Consider the following 15294-nt stretch of genomic DNA (forward strand, 5'->3'; position numbering starts at 1 on the left):
ACCCGGCTAATTTTTTTTTGTATGTTTAGTAGAGACGGGGTTACACCGGGTTAGCCAGAACGGTCTCAATCTCCTGACCCCGTGATCTGCCGACCTCGGCCTCCTGAAGTGCTGGGATTACAGGCGTGAGCCACTGCACCTGGCCCAAAGCAGCATTTTCTAACCATCTAATATAAATATAGAATAAAGTGAAAAATTTTATAAAACATAAAATTAAATCACCTCATACTATATAGTATTTATTAAAGTATTATACAAACAATAAGTTCAAAATAATATTTTGATTTATTCATCACGTCTGGCTTCCAACCTAGACTGTAAACTTCTAGTTTCTATCCCTAAGCAACTAACACAGTGACTTACTCATATTAGATGTTTAATAAAGGCTGTTCAGTAGAATAAGCGGAAAAACATCAATACTGGCTGAATTACTCACTTTGTTTAAATAGATGCAGCTTAAATGGCAAACTTTTGGCTTTAGAGTGAACTTCAAAACACATAGTCCACATCCTTCTCATTATTAGAATCAGAAAATAAATGAAAAAAATAAAGCTGAATTACCTATTTTGTTTCGTTTTGTGACCTGACCATTACTGTTTGCCAGAGGTAATGGAGGTAACTAAAGAACAATGGATAAAGGACAATGCAAATATCTGGAGTGCAGATGAAACGAAATGCATCTTTATATTAATTGTTAAAAGCCTGTAGGGTATTCAAATAAAATTGTCTTTGGAGGGTGACAGGTTCTACCTACTGAGTGGAAGCTGAAATACTAAGAGATAATGAGTTCCAAATAAGTAAAGAGAGAAAAGTTATCTAAATATTGAGTTTGAGTTCATAGAGATAAGATGAAAGAGAATGGTCGCGATGAAATATAAATAAAAACAAGAAACCAATTAAATGAGTGTGAAAAAAAAAGTAGTCAACTGTATCACTGTCTTCTCCAAATTCTGAAAGGCACTAAGGATTGTGTTAACTTCATCTGATTTTAGTCTTGTTTTTGAATTAATTAGTAGGAGGTTTTTTAATACAAAAATATAAGTTTTCTTTATTGTTAAACTATCGAGCACTGTGCAGTGGAATGGGAGTCTTACTTGAATATCCTAAAAGATAACTTCTTACCCAGGAAATTTCTCCTGAAAAGCAATGTAGTTATAGTTAGATGGACTGAGAACTCTTGACAGTAACTGCAAAAGAACACAGTTGTTTACTCCCTCTACAGTCCTCTGCTCTATTTTATATTTTAATTATAAATGCAAACAGACACTTTTATCTATTTCTTGGGTCATATCTCTTCAAGATGATAATTCATGTTTAAAAAAATTATGCTGTGATGGTTTTCATAGTCAACTCAGGCTGCCTGAGACAACATACTATAGACTGGGTGGCTTAAACAACAGACATTTATTTCTCACAGTTCTCAGGACTGGGAAGTTCAAGATCAGGGTGCCAGCCTGGCCAGGTTCTGGAGCGGGTACTCTGGCTGGCTTGTCAGTGGCTGCCTTCCTGCTGCATCCTCACATGGTAGAGCGAGGAAGCTCTGGTACCTCTTCCTCTTCATATAAAGGCACTAATCCCATCCTGGGGGCTCTACCCTCATGACCGTATCTAAACTTAATTACCCCCAAGGCTCCACTTCCTAATATCATCCCACTTGCAGGGGCTAAGGCCTCAGTGTGTGCATTTGGAGCAGGAACACAAACATTCAGTCTATAACAATGGTTGACTTTGGTTTTTGTTTTATGTGAAAATTCCATCTGTCACTCTGTGAACAGATTTTTAAACTTTTAATAAATCAGTACAGATATCCTAACTTTGTAATGCATACATCATGAGGACTGTTTGGCATGATTTACTAATGATATCTCCTGAATTTAGCTAGTCATTTAAGAATTGTCAAATCCATATTGTACTCTGTCAATGGGCGCGATGGCTCACGCCTGTAATCCCAACATTTTGGGAGACCGAGGTGAGTGGATCACGAGGTCAGGATATTGAGACCATTCTGGCTAATACGGTGAAACCCCGTCTCTACTAAAAAATACACACACAAAAAAAATTAGCTGGGCGTGGTGGCGGGCGCCTGTAGTCCCAGCTACTCAAGGGGCAGAGGCAGGAGAATGGTGTGAACCTGGGAGGCGGAGCTTGCAGTGAGCAGAGATTGTGCCACTGCACTCCAGCCTGGGCAACATAGCGAGACTCTGTCTCAAAAAATAAAAAAATAAATAAAATAAATAAAAAAGAACAGATTCTCATGGGAAGAAAAATGCTACCAAATTTTATAAATTATCTATTGCCTCATTGAAAATCACCTCAAAATCTAATGGCTTAAAAAAATAACTATTTTTTCTGTTATTCTTCAATATGCCATTTAAGCTTTACTTAGCTGGGTGGTTCTTCTGGTTGTGGCTGGGCTGGGTCTTGTTATCTGTATTTATGTCTGCAACCAGTGCCTCTGCTGTGAAGTTGTCTTGGGGCTAGCTAGTAAAGGAAAACCTCTACTGACCAGATCCTTGTGTTCTTTCCTCTTCCAGCAGGCTAACTAACCCCTTATTGTTCTTATGGTAACATGGTGGTTTGACAGAGATGGAGGGAGAAGGAGAGAGAGTGGGGGCGAGTGGGGGAGAGGCAGGGTGGGTGGGGGGTTGGGAGAGAGACAGAGAAGCAGCATGGTAGCTTGCCAAAACTGTGGGGAGGGGAAGGAGAGAGAAAGCAGCATACAGGAGATTTTGAGACATGGGCTTTCTACATATGCTATATTCTGTTGGTCAAGGCCCAAACCAAATTCAAGAGGTAGAGAAGTAGTCTGTGCCTCTTGATGGAATGAGCTGGCAAGTCTTATTTTAAAGGAGTCTGCACACACAGAGGAAAATAATTGCAGCCATTTCCCTCAACAATCTACCACACGTGTCTTTGTGCCTCAGTTGTCTGCAGAGTGAGTTTATGGCTTAACAATATCAACAAAGTCTTAATTCTCATTCTGCTTTTGCTAGTATAGAACAAATTCAAATTTAGCTCAAAAGATATGTGTAGTATAAATAGTGTAGCCATGCATTTTGTGCATTCTCATGGACGTAGTATCCAAGTAAAATAATCTCCTCTAATGTTGATATAAATACAGTAATCTACTGTTAACTATGGAGTACAGTTAGTATAATCCCTAAAAGAAATAGCAACAATTGTATGAAATTTAGCTGAACTTTTCTCTCTGCATTCAGCATGTATACCCAGTCAGTTTTGAAAGACATGACTTATTATTTAGTGTGATTTCATTTAGGAGTTTCTCAACATGGGGTATAATGAATGTTAATTCAGGCTTACAATGGATGGCATCCTGTGCCCATTTATGAATATAAGAAGGAACATTTGAAAAAGAGTCATTATTTCCATCATTAATTTTCTAATTCAAACACATGGAAATGACTTATGAAGATTTTAGTTGCCTTTGTTTAAAAATTCATGGCTTTTTTTTTTTCTGTTTTCTTTTGCTTTAGCTGAGAGGAAAAGATTTGTCAGTTGAGTAAAGATATTTCATCTCCTTCACTGATACTGCCTGGAGTTATTAATTAGGTTTCTGAGTTTGGCGCTATTCTTTCCTGGTCACCATGATGTGTCATTGAAACAGGCTCATTAAAATGAGTGATGTGTGTTGTAATTTCATTAGTGTCATCAATAATATATTACACTTTCCTTTTAGTAGTCTCTTTATGTTGTGTGTGGGTCAGGATAACTGTATGAATTACATTTATAAGATCCAAATTGTTACAGATGAGGGAAGATAGGCATGAGGGTGGAATTAATGTTATTTTACACATGATAACTACTAAAATGATTTCAATTAAATAATATTTTAATTAGGTCTGATGTCTCTACATGCCATTCTAAGATACATGTTCTGTGTATGCAAATAAGATAGTGATTTATTGAATTAGATCTATGCTAACACAATCTATTCTTCCTGCAGGGAAACTTTTCTAAATTGGACTAAAGCAGGTGTATTGAAGAGCAGGAATGATTCACTAAGGAATATGAGTCCTTGTGGTTGTAAAGGACAGACTTTTAACATGGAAACTCTCAAAATATATTCTCACTTTATTTCCACTGTATTTTTTCTGCCAGACATGTGCCTTTTGACTGGCTATTGGTCAGTTCCTAGTCTTTCCCAATCTGAAAAATGGGTCTATAATGGAGGAGAGACACACTTAGGCACTCTGATATGGTGTTTGTTGTTAATACCTTTTAACTCTATTTGACCAATTCAATTTTGGTGACATTAAATGGAAATTCAAAGAGCTTTTGAATTAGAAGCTTCTGTAAGAGTATTGATCTAATTGAAATATCCACAAACAAGAAGCATTTGCATATTAAAATGGTATAATACTGGTTTTGCTGTCAAGAGATGATTCTGGGAGTACTTAGGATTAATGATTGAATATGTAAAAGTTCTCAGAGCCAAGAAATACATGAGAACATATGTGATAAAATGTAAAAACATGATTTTGTTTTAGCCTTCCATTTAAGTATTAAAAGTAATATAATGCTATATTTTCATAAACGATTCAAAATGCAGAAATTTATTTTATGTAAGTAGGAAGCTAAGTGGTTTTCAGCACATAAAAAAAACTGCAAAAGATGAGCTAATTCTGAAAATCAGTAGGAGAAATGATCTTTCTCATGAAAATTTAAAGAAGATATTTTTATTAGCCCCGATTTGTTTTTAAGGTAATACAATTTATCTGGGTGAAAAAACATATTTCTACTATTATAATAAAGATCATCTAACTTAAGTAACATCAGAAGCTACCCAAAATGAAGGTTTTTTTAAATGATGATGAAAAAATCTCAGTCACTTATATTCTACCAGAATCTCAGTATCTTAGCTTTATGCTGATTTGTATCCAATTTGAGTAGAAATGGATATGAGTGTTTATCTTCCATAATAGCTTGCCACAAGCCTACTACTTGAATCATGTAGCATATGGAAAATGTGTTTAGCTACTTGCAGAATTTCACAAACTAAAAAAGGATCCATTTCTGCTCATAGGGCTTGTTTACAGTCATTATAAAAGCATGTTACTATGTTGCTTACTAGTTAGGAGAAGCAAGTGTTGGCATACTCCCCATTCCATTGCATTGGCCTTTAGGAAATGTATGTATTGATTTTCAGTTCTAAAACAGTAATCATTCTAATTTCTTGTGTTTTAGACCTGAACATTTTTTTAGGATGTATTTTTATTCTTCTACATTATACCTCTTCCAGATATTTTATGGTAGTTATTGACACATTTTACAAAAATATATTAGCTACTGTTCATGCTTATGTGAATTGCCATCACAGGATTAATCTGTAACTTTTATGAGCATATTTTATTAATAAATATCCATATTCAATTTAATGATAAGATGTTAACATTTAATAAGCACAGAATGTATATGTAGAAATGTACTTCATGCCATTGGGTTTTGCAGATGGGGAAAAGTCATTATAACAGTCTAAGAATCTTTAAACATGCCCCCCATAATATACTAGTTGCAATGTTACAACTCATTTAAGGAATAGTTTTTGATAATAATGATTATAATATTTTTGTTTGTCAGCATACTAAACAATTTGTCCTCAAGGTATGGAGATAAAATGTTTGATACAATTTTAAAAATATCGATTGTACTCTCTCTTAAATTCTGGAAATATGTTTGCCATTTAATGATTCATAATTAAACATGAAACTCATAAAGTGAAGGAAGAGAATTCAAAACTGTAAATATTATGAAAAATGATTAATTTTTTAATTATAGTAGTTTATTCTTTTAGTAAAGTAGTATAGGTTGTCTACAAAGCAGTATTTTTTACATAGCTGAATAATTAAAATATTTTTAATCCATTTTTATCTTTCTTTAAAATATCTTGATTACTAAATGACTTTTTCATCATTTCTATATGAATACATATATATATCCATTTATATTTATGTTTGTTTGAATAGTAGATATGAATGTAAATATGTTTGATATGTATCCTGGCACCAGAAGCCAAGTCTTTTTCCTAAATGACAAGAAAGCTTATGTTAGCCTGAAAAAACTAACTTTTGTATAGGTTCTGTCAAGTACAAAAATATTCCAGGCAGTTTCATCTCCATTTTGAACAATTCTACAGTTCAGTCAAAGTTTCTCTAAAATTATTTGGTTTCTCATTTTTATGAAATAAAACTAATATTTAGGGAAACTTTCAATAAGTATTTCACTAATTCTCACTATTTAAGTCATTTTGAGATATCATCAAAACATTTTCAAAAGTTCTCTGTATAAAAATACATGTATACATATGTATTTATGTACATACATAAATAATCTCTTACATGATTACATTCACATGGTTGAATGGCTTCTTCTGAAAATCCCTTTAATGTTAAGAATACTTGGAGAATAGCAAAGGGAAAATGTCTGCTTTGAAAATCCCTTTAATGTTAAGAATACTTGGAGAATAGCGAAGGGAAAATGTCTGCTTTAAAGAATGTTCTGTGCCTGGAAGTAGAGACAAAATTTTCCGAGTATACGGGGGACTCTAACATTTCCTGGTACTGGATGATGAATCAATTTTATATTTATTGAACATATAGTTTATTCCCAGATTGCACATTTCTCATCTGTAACAGAGGCCTGGAGCAGTTGTGTGTATGGGCATAGATTGTGCATTTCCCAGGCCAGGTGACCACAATGTGGATCAAGCCAGCAGTGTTGGTGATGAGGCAGGTGGAGTTGTTCCCAGTGCCAGAGGCAGTTCTATCCCTCTTTTACGTGCTCCTTGGGCTACAGAGCTTCTACACTCCACAAGACCTTATACCAGAGCATTGCTCACAACCCTCTTGCTACTCCACCTGGGAGGTAATTTTCTCCCTCCCATATTCAGGGAATATATTTTTCTTAATACAAACTATAAACCTGAATTCAAGAATATTCAGAATTTTGAGAGTATCTTTCTTGCACTGCTCTATTTTCTTAATACAATGCTAAGTTTACTCATAAGCATGAAGATAAAGGATATTGGACTATTAGAGATAGTTCCCATTTAAATTTTTCTGTCTTGAACAAAATCATTGAAATAATCTCTCTATTCAAGAATCCTCTTTTCCCACCACCCCTCATCATGTACTCATTTTCAACAGAAATTTCTCTCCAAAGATACAAAATCGACTGTTCTTCAGTGAATTACGGCTTAAAATCCAAAATAAGCTGAATTGATATAACTTATACCAACATTATTGAGGGTCTACTGAGTTCCCAGCACTGAACTAAGCCAGATAAAAATTTAACTAAATTAAATCACCATGACTAAAGACCTCCTAGTCTCACAGCACTGAATTAGACTTGATACAGAAGTAACATGTTCTTCACTCTGAAGTGTAAAGCAATGAGATCATAACATATTCTTGAAAATAGGGATTAGGATATCACAACAGATAAGACACAGAGATGGATAAATGAATATCAGAAGCCGATTGGACATGTAAGGAAAGCGAATGACTTACAGGGTTCTGGCTTGGGGGATTAGGTAGATTTCACTCCCCATTAATCCCTACAGAGTATATGGTGAAAAGTGCTGGCAAGGCTGAGACAGTGAAGCATTGCTGAGAGGAAATGGTGATCAAGAACTCAATCAAGTTGATGCTGGTGCTAGAGAAAAGTATAAATTAATAAATTTTGTGCTGTGGCCCTGATTCCATCTTTTCAAACTCAGTCATCACTGTGTAATTTAAGTCTTTGTCACCTTTCATCTGGACTAAGTGGTCTTCTGTTCTTCAGGCTCTATATTACAACCAACATAATTATTCCAAAATGAAATATAATCACCTTTCTTGCTTACATCCTTTCGCTGGTTTCCTATTGCTTATAGGAACAAGCTTAATCTTTTTACCTTGGTTTACCAGGCCCTGTATGATATGACTATGGCTTGTTCACCCATGTCTGCTCCTATCATTGCCCAGTCTGGCCCTATACTCTGATCTTACAAAAATGCTAACATGGATTTCACTAAGGATATCATGCTGTTCTATAATTTTGTGTCTTTGCTTATGCCATTCCTTCTGCATAGGATGCTGTCCTGTCTTCATCTCTTTTAGCTTTTTTACTTTCCTCAAGTTTTGTAACTGGCAGCTCCCCTCATCTTTCAAGATGCGGTTTAAATATTCTCCATTTAGACCTCTTTTTGACCTTTCCCAGTAGCAATATATCATCTGTTATAACTAGACCTTACATCTCTACTATAACAATTAGAAAAATGTATTTAAGTTATTTACCTGTTTGCCTCCCTTATTAGACCACGAGATTTCAGCTAGTTTGGGTTGGAAATAAGACAATGATGCAATAATTCATAGCTTTCTAACAAAATGCATCTATTTGTATCTATGAATGTATAAAGGGGACTGTCTTAGACTTTCCCAAATCAAATTTCTCCTTCTCAGCAATTTGACTAAGTTACAGGGCACTATCTTATTATGCATTCCACACTTGTGAGAAGATGGTATTCTAGATGTCAAACATATATAAAAGAAGAGAGAACAGTGTAATGAATTATATTACCCAGTTTCAACAATTATTAACTAATGGTCAACTGTGTTGCCTCTATACTGTCTGTAGCTCCACTCTCTCATCTGCCCTCCAAATATTTGAAGCAAATTCCAGACATAATAACATTTCATTTGCAAATATTACAGTGTGTATTAATATTTCTAAAGTGATAAGAGCACTTTTAGAAAACATTGATGATACCATTATCACATCTAAAATATTTGCAATTACCTAATATCACCCAATAATCAGTGTTCAGTTTTGCACTACTTCTCATATTTTAAACTGTTTAAATACATGTCTAGTAAGGTCTATGCTTTGTGATTGGTTGATTTTTTTGGGGGGGGGACAATTTTGCTCTGTTATGGATATTTTGTCAATATTTAGAAACATTTTTGGTTTTTACACTAAAGGAGGAGTGCTACTGATATCTAGTGTGTGGAGGCCAGGGATACTGCAAAACATCCTACAATACACAAGGCAGCCATGACAATAGAGAATTATCTAGCCAGAATAGTAAGAGGGCAACATTGAGAAACCCTGGTCTATAGGTTCCCCCTGCATTATATATTGTATTGCAATTGATTTGTTGAATAAACTGGGTCATTTGTCTTATAAAGTTTTCCACATCTATATTTTGCTAGTGACACATTGTGGTATAATTTATTTTTTTCTGTTTCTTGTATTTATAAGCAATTAAATCTAGAAGCATCATCAGATTCAGATACAATTTTCTTTTTCTATCAAAACTGCTTTTTTTTGTTTCATAGTGTTGTGTACTTCCATCAGGAGGCATATAATTTCTGATCATTTCTCTCTTTCTCATCAATATGGGAAACTATTGGTGATCAATGTCTAAATTTGTTAATTCATTAGGAGTTGAAAAATCATGATATTATATTTTTATAATTTATTCATTTATTGAAAACATCACTGACTCTTAGAAATATTCATTCCAATGTTTGATAGAAAAATAGCATTGTGCATGAAACATTTATACATTTTGTATTTCTTTTCAGAAACATCCTGTACCACCTTGATGAAAAGACAAGCCGGTTTTCAATACTTATAGAGGCTTGGGAACACTGCAAACCCCTTGCATCAAACGAGACCCTTCAAGAAGCCCTGTCAGAGGTGTTGAACAGCATTAATTCAGCTCAGGTTTACTTCAAAGCAGGACTTGATGTGTTCAAGAGTGTCTTGGATGGGAAGAATTGAGAAAACTCTGAGCATTTTTAAAAGTTTGTTTACAATTCCACAAGCAAAAGCTCTAATTTAACCAGATTTTCTGACATTGAAGGCTTATTTTCCCCAATGGCTTTTCGACAAGTATAAAGCTATTATTACATTGTATTTTTTAAATGTAAATATAGAAAGAACATTTTGCACATTTAATATTTTTCTTATATCTACATTTCTGAATATGTAAAGCAAGTTATTGAAATAGGACTTAAGAATTACCTATTAAAAAGAAATCTGATATATATAAATATGTACTATTTTGAGGAAAAATTTCCAAGAAGTTCTGGACTATCTTTGTTCCTATGGGCAGGGCATATAGGAACACAGTTTATTCTCTCTGATAGAGCTATTAATAACTTAGTTTCTGTAAAAGAAATGGAGAGTTGATATGGTTCAGATTAACTTCACTATTAAGTGTTCAATATGAAGAATTCAAGTATTCTGACTGAGTGATTGGTTGACCTAAACCACTTTGAATGTTTCTATTTTATGAAATGAAGTTTCTCTTCTTAACACAACTAGATGTAGTAATACACTGGTTATGAAATTGTATTTTTTAAAGTATTAATGAAAAAAGAGCCATAAGCATTCCAGGGAAAAATCTCAAGGGAGCTACACAGAGCAATTTAAATGCAAATTTTTTCCTAACAACTTACAAGGTGACTAGCTTTGAAACCCCTAATTTGCCTCAGTTGATTTTCTAAGAATTTCAGGAGTGATGTATGTCTTAAGAGGGAGAAAAAAATATTTCTTATTACTTTTTCTCTTGTTTCTGTTGGAAACACTGAAACAGGGACTCTAAAATGAAAGCATCTCACATTGGTTTTCTTTCTTGTATCTTTTCTGAAACTCCTTGCTGTAAGGCAGCTTTCACAGAGTACTATATATTTTCAACAGTAAAGTAGCAGAGTTTCTCTTTGAAACCCAAAATGTCTTCTAAAGAATCAAATTTCTATTTCTGCCTCTGACAAAAAGAACTTACTTACTATGAAAGAAATAGTTGTTTTATCAATAAAAGCCCCTTAATATTATGAAGAAACTTTTCATATTTTTTCTTCTTTATCCTTAATTGTGACTAAGATGGAAATCTAGAAAATATTCATGCTTCTAAGTTTCTGCAGTGTTACTGTAAGAGAGTGTCTCGTCTACACTTCAATTCTTCTCTCATGTGGAAAACTAAGCTTTTTATATTGACATTGCCATTGAATAGCTCTAGCAACTATTATTATTCCCCCAAACCCTAAAATTCTACCTATTAGGTATCAGGTTAAAGTTCTAATTTATCTTTAGAAATTTATGTGAAAAATGGTTTTCCTATACTGGATAAAGCAATTCCCCTTAGGAAACACAGCCTCAGAGTATTTCATATAAATTTTCTCTACCTAATTCAAACATATCTCCCCATGATACACCACCAGAGCGACATTGCAGACAGTCTGTGTATGTTTCAATTTTCACTTTTTATGGATGAGTAAACCTAGTCTTAGTTTAAAGGCAAACTAAAGTTGAGGGGAAATAATTAATCAATACTGATTAATTGATTTATAAAATTGATTTATAAGGTTCAACACTGTCTACCCCAAATAATTTTTATATGCTCAAGGCGAAGCAGGGAATAGAGGCAATTAGCTAGATAATTCAAGCAGAAATCCATTTTCATCGAAATTGCCTGTGTGCACATATTTTTAGATGAAAAATGAAACTACCTTACAATATTATTTTTTTAACCAATGTATTTGTTTGCAAACATTTGCCATGTTGAAGAGTGTGTATAGGAAAGGTCTAGAAATAAATAGGCTTGTGCATACCTAGGCATTCATGCTCTTTCTTCCTCTTCAGAGATCATCAGAGAAGAGGTGAGAATACACAAGCAGGTGCATGTGAGCCCAAAAGCCAGAAAGCCTTATATTTAACCAAAGGTTGATGTGTTCATTCCAGTTATTCACTTACAGATGAAACTAAAACAAATAAAGGCAAGCTATTATCAGTTTGGTAGTTCATTATTTTAGAACAAATTTCTAAATGAATTTATTCCCATAACCTACAATAGCACTGAGAACAGAAAACATGTTTCTTCTTCATTTTGTTTAAAGATTGCGTACCTAGGTAAGTCACACTGTATAGATAAAAACCTTCTTCTGTATTCCTCACCTCTAAATTATATGTTATTTGCTATTTGAAAACTGTAGTTAACTATGGTTTTTTATTAGTCTATTAAAAGATACGTGGAGATATTAAATTATACCTAAAGCAGACGTCCAACAAATTCTGTACATGCTGCTTTACATCTTTGCAACAAACCTCTTAACTAGCAGCATTATTTCTATAGTGTGATTACCTGAGCGTGCCTCCAAGTGTATATCATTTCACTCCCCTCCCCACCCCCAATAGATTCAAATAAATAAAATCCTGAGCAAATTAATAGCAAGTGTTGTTAATGTGAATTGGTAGTAGGTTTAAGTTGTTGCTGAGTCGTCTATATGCCTGGTACTTCTCACAATCTTTCATACATAGAATTGTGCCTAGGAAATAATGAATCATAAATATTCTCTGAAGAAAATGTGGTAAAGGTGTAACAGTGAAATTTATGTTCAGGCAGGGTACACATGAGATACTGCCCTTTGTGGAAAAGCATAAGTCTCAGAATCAAAAGAAAGCCTAAGAAAGATTCTGGTCTAAGCCCTGAGATCTTGCCTTCAGCCAGAGAAGGCATTATCAATTACCCCCACCACATATAGTAACTAAACCCAAAGGGAGTAAGAAACTTGGACATAGTCATATATTTAGTTAGTAACAAAAGCACCACTGGAATTTAAGCTTCTCTGCTTTCTCATGCAGTATATCTTGCTCTTCTCCCTGAGGAGACAGGGTTATAAATGATCTTTTCCAGTGCATTCTATGTAACCAGCCATTCTGTAAGATGTTGCATGGGCTGGAAACACTGCTTTTAATTCAAGGCTAGTTCATTCTCTGACTGTACCTGACAAACAAAACTCTCCCCGAGAATTCAGGCAAAGAACACAAAGACTGGGTGCTTGAGAGAAAGTGGGGAGAATCCTTATAGAACACCAGAAGTCAGGAAGAAGGACATTGAGCAAAATATATCTGTAAGAGGGCAAGTTAGGCCAGTGTTAAGTCAACAATCTAAATCACCGTTTCTCAAAATGTGAAATTTAGAAAGACAGGGCTAGGAATCTACATCTTCAGCAAGATTTCTGGATGTCTGTTACACACACTGAAGTTTAAGAATTTCCAATCTACATTAATCGTAGTTTCCAAGAAAACACTAATTGACATTTCTAAATAAATTGAAGAGTCACAATAACAAGAAAGACGTAAAGATTTGTTATTAATGGAATAATTATGAGAAAAGAAAAGTGGACCCATTTTATCTCTAAGAAAACAATTCAGTTGCAGCTTATATTTGTGCCTGCTACATCCCAGGCACTGGTGTTCTAGAATTTTTCCCATGTATCTTTTTTTTTTTTTTTGAATTCCCACAACAACCCATTTAAAAATGAGAAAACTAGGTTGAGTGACTTGTCCACAGTTCCAAAGCTAATAAAAATGATAAGGCATATTTCTCTTCTGGGCCCACTGTATTCAGTTCTTTGTTCTTTACACTGAGTGCCGAAAAAAAAAAAATCACACTATTTTGATTCTAGAAAGTGAGATAATTGAAAATGTTAACATATTTCTCCAAAACTGATCAGACTGTGGAGTCTGTCACTTTTTTGGTATAATAAAGGAGTTTGAAGAAACAAATGACATCATTCCTGATGATGGTAGCCCACTCCAACAATGGCATGTATATGTAGGCAAGTTTGAAGATATCTATAAGAGCATTAAAAGGCAAGTGCGCCACTGTGGAATATCATGACAAATAGGCTTACAAAAGTAAAAAGAGACCAGAAACCACAAGTCTTACACTTTCATTCTCTAAATGCTTATATAATTTCACTAAAAAAAGAAAAGCAGGTGCTGTGATTTAGAACAACAGTTTTATGTTATTTTTAAAAATTCAGAATAACCAATTGACTTTTTAAATTAAATAAACATAGAGCATATAGTAAGTTTCCCCACAGGAAAGACAGATGTTAACAAAAATAAAATAAATGATTATTTGTGACCATGTTACTAATGATGAATCAGCATCTTTGCCTCAAATGAAAATCTATAATTATTTGTACGATAAATTGGTAGACCTAGCCAAAAATGTTCTCATGAGACATTCTGTGATATGTGTAATTGATTACTCCAAAAATTAAGCTTTCTCTGAGGGTAACACATTGTCATCTCATTGGTTTAATGGGCTATTTAAATGTGCCTTAGCCACACATTTGCTTAATAGAAAGGAATTATTTTAAACTACCAATCCATATGTTGAGTGGAAAGGAAGTTGGCCCACATATTCCAATAAATATATCAGCAATATAACAGTTTCATCATGGGACCATGGATACAGTGCAGGGAAAAAACAAACAAACAATATTTAAGAAAATATATATATTCTGCCCAGCCACACTGGTGAGTTTTTATTTCTTGTATGAGTTTAAATTGTCAACTTAAAAAAGCCTCATTAGAATTTGCTATTCGAAAAGACCTTAAAAACCCTCACAGAGTTCTAAACATCCCATTCATTGAAAATACTTTTCAGTTAAGTAGATTTGTTTTGTGCACTTCACAACTTTTAGGTGACATGAATTTGAAGCATAGCAAAAGAAATGTATAAAGATAGCCTTTTCTGGTCATTACCATGTCTACTCAAGTTTCTGTTTTCTAGGTACACTCTAGCATTGTAACTTTTTCCCCCTGAGAAGTAATTTGAAGATCTATCAGTCTCAATTTAAATGATCTGTTAATCAGCCAGAGTTTTAGTTTCATAATATCGTTCCATTGTCTGACAAAGATATACACACTGAAGTGCCTTTAGCAGACCTGGGACCGTCAAGAATCTTGTTACCCTGATTATTGCAAGATGACATATTTCTTAAGACATTTATAATCTCATATTCAGGTTGAATCTGAATTTACAAATAAAAGGGTTAAATTGAGGCAGTTTCAAGCAGCATTTAGGAAAATGAAGTGGCTTCAAATTTTAGTGTTTCTGGTTACATTATTTTGTTTGAATTATACAATTACATAATTTTCTGTAACCAAAATGGTAATTTTGATGGATTTTTTAATGCCAAAATCCAATCATCAAGGCCAAAGAAATGCATGATTACTCTGATTTCTTATGCACCATTCAGTCAAGACTTAACTCAGAGGCAGTTGATTCAGTGCTTACATCTAGACAAAGCTTTAATGAGTGCAGACCCAGCCTAACAGTATTTCATCTAATTTCTTTGATGGCTTAAGCCAATAAGCACTGAGGTAGCTTTTCTCAGAAGGAAACAGATTTTATTTTCCAGGGGCTAATTAATATGCACCACCTAAGTCCCCAAAGGATCACACAGGTGCCTGTATCATGCCATATGTCATGTG

General features: G+C 34.1%; 1 protein-coding gene across 8 annotated transcripts in view; it reads left to right on the forward strand.

Annotated features, from left to right (window-relative positions):
* NAALADL2 (N-acetylated alpha-linked acidic dipeptidase like 2) overlaps positions 1–12229 on the forward strand; it is a 1368615-nt gene extending 1356386 nt beyond the window's left edge. For 5 of the 8 annotated variants that reach the window (XM_063807338.1, XM_063807336.1, XM_063807337.1 and 2 more), the window contains one exon: positions 9585–10377. In XM_063807338.1, coding sequence (XP_063663408.1) covers positions 9585–9783 — 199 coding nt within the window. In that variant the 3' untranslated portion in view covers positions 9784–10377. Of the gene's footprint in view, positions 1–9584 lie in introns of all 8 variants that reach the window. The other 3 variants (XM_063807339.1, XM_001166648.7, XM_063807340.1) reach the window with 2 other exon arrangements.
* The last annotated feature ends 3065 nt before the right edge of the window (positions 12230–15294 follow it).

The sequence above is a fragment of the Pan troglodytes genome, chromosome 2 (genome assembly GCF_028858775.2).
Source record: "Pan troglodytes isolate AG18354 chromosome 2, NHGRI_mPanTro3-v2.0_pri, whole genome shotgun sequence".
Lineage (NCBI taxonomy): Eukaryota > Metazoa > Chordata > Mammalia > Primates > Hominidae > Pan > Pan troglodytes.